The sequence below is a fragment of the Chlamydotis macqueenii genome, chromosome W (assembly GCF_036417535.1).
Source record: "Chlamydotis macqueenii isolate bChlMac1 chromosome W, bChlMac1.mat, whole genome shotgun sequence".
Classification (NCBI taxonomy): Eukaryota; Metazoa; Chordata; class Aves; order Otidiformes; family Otididae; genus Chlamydotis; species Chlamydotis macqueenii.
Window position 1 is genome coordinate 45,152,432 of NC_141592.1, and position 2,229 is coordinate 45,154,660.

A 2,229-nucleotide genomic window follows, 5' to 3' on the forward strand; every position below is an offset into this window, starting at 1 on the left:
GAGTGAAGCGCCGACAGCCAATCAGAGCGGCCCGCCGAGCAGAAGGTGGGGCGAACCAAAACGGAGGGACAAGCCAAGGGGGAGGGAACGGCCCGCCCGCAAAGGAAGTAGGCGGCGCCCAACAAAAAGGCATCAGAACCCGGAAGTAACCAGTCAGTCGAGTTCCGACTCCGGAACAGACACGAGCTCGGACGAGTGGCTCGTAACCGATTCAGACTCAGAGGAGGAGGACACGAGGATAAATAAAATTAAAAGCAAAAATACCCCCAGCCAAAATAAAAAAGAATCGCGAGGGGAAGGAATTCCTCTCACGGATTGGAGGGAAATAAAGATCGCCTGTGCGGATTGGGTCCCAACAGCCACGCTGGCGTTCCCGGTCCGGGTGGCAGACGGGGGACAAAGGGTTTACTCGCCAATAAACCCCAAGGATATACAAGCGATTGTTAAAGCAGTTGTGGACAAAGGGCTCAATTCTGCCCTGGTCTCCACCCTCATAGACGGTGTCTTTGGGGGAGATGACATGCTCCCATTTGATATAAAACAAACTTGTAGACTGATCTTTGATGGGGCAGGGATGATTGTTTTTAAACAAGAATGGGAGGACAACTGTGCGAAGCAACTAGCCCAAGTAACCGGGGCGGATCACCCGCTACATGGCTCCAGCCTGCAGCGGCTGATGGGTTCAGACCCGACAATGATTACCCCCCAGGCGCAGGCCCAGGGCATGCGGGCCCATGAAGTTATGACAACTACATGTGCGGCCAGAGAAGCTATTTGCACAGCCTCTAGAGCTATTGTCAAGCCGTCGCCCTGGTCCACAGTAAAGCAAAAAGAAAGCGAAAGCTTTGCGCAATTTGTGGATCGCCTCCAGACAGCGATTGACTCCTCGACCCTGCCTTTGGAAGTGAAAGGCCCGGTTGTAGCAGAGTGCTTACGTCAGCAGTGTAATTCGGCAACCAAAGAAATCTTACGATCACTGCCAATGGGGTCAAGTATCGTGGACATGATTAAGCATGTCACGAACGAAGAGCATTTAGCCCCGATCCAGGTGGCTGTCCGCACTGCAATAGCTAACGTGATGGCATATTTTAAGTGTGGCCAGGCGGGCCACGTTGTAGCAAGCTGCCCTCGGCTGGGGAACCTGCCAACAGCACCCCCCCCGCGCCAAAATCGACCCAGAGGACCGTGTTGGGCCTGTGGAAAGAAAGGGCATTTCGCTAAAGAATGCAGATCTAAAATCCAGGGAAACGGGAGGGGGAGAGGGCACCTGGGCCGCACACAGCCCTCTCCCACTTGGGACACGAGGCGGCCCAATTGTGCCAACCCTGGATGGGGCGAAACGCTCCCGAACCTGCTGCCCCCTCGAGAAGCGACCAACTTTATGGCTCAACCAACGGTCCAGCCGAATCTGCCCCCATCTCAGGAACAGCAAGGACCACCCTTTGGGGGCGGGACCCCAGGGTGGCCCTGGCAGTAAAGTGTGACAACCCGCCAGTGGTGTGGGGGATCTGTTCCCTCTATAATGCCTTAAATGGCACCACTATTAGTGTCCCCTTTTTGATCGACACCGGAGCAGATGTTACAGTTATCCCTGAGGCGTATTGGCCCCCGCATTGGAAATTGGAAGGCGCCCCCATGGTGGGTGGAGTCGGGGGATTAACCCAAGCCCGGAAGAGCGCTCAGTTGGTAGCAATCACACTTCACACTGAAAAGGGACCGGAGAAAACTATTACCCTCTTCCCATATGTCATGTCAGGAGTCCCACCCCTGTTGGGAAGGGACGCTCTAACCCTATTAAAAGCCAGGGTGACAAATTTACCATAAGGGCCACTGCCGCATACCCACTCCCACCAATCAGACTGACGTGGAAATCGTCTGACCCAGTGTGGGTCGAGCAGTGGCCCCTGTCAAAGCCTCGAATGGACGCTCTTCTTGAGCTACTTGACTGCGAACTACAACGAGGTCACATAGAGCCTTCCACTAGCCCGTGGAACACCCCAGTTTTTGTAATACCCAAACGATCTGGCGAGGGGTTTCGCCTCCTCCATGACCTGCGTGAAGTAAATAAGAGAATTCAACCAATGGGTCCTGTCCAAACACTGTTGCCTATGAACTCTATGATACCAGAAGGACAGCCTTGCGCTGTCCTTGACGTTAAGGACTGTTTCTTTTCAATACCCCTGCATGAAGAGGACAAAGAGCAGTTTGCTTTTTCTGTCGTGTTCCCAA

The 2,229-nt window shown here is 54.0% G+C and overlaps 1 protein-coding gene across 1 annotated transcript; it reads left to right on the top strand.

The window, feature by feature from the left end:
- The first annotated feature begins 236 nt into the window (after positions 1–236).
- On the top strand, positions 237–1,925 carry LOC147596737 (endogenous retrovirus group K member 10 Gag polyprotein-like). Its single transcript, XM_086769544.1, has one exon. It carries the CDS (start codon positions 521–523, stop codon positions 1,475–1,477), a length of 957 nt encoding a protein of 318 aa, XP_086625670.1. The 5' UTR covers positions 237–520; the 3' UTR covers positions 1,478–1,925.
- The last annotated feature ends 304 nt before the right edge of the window (positions 1,926–2,229 follow it).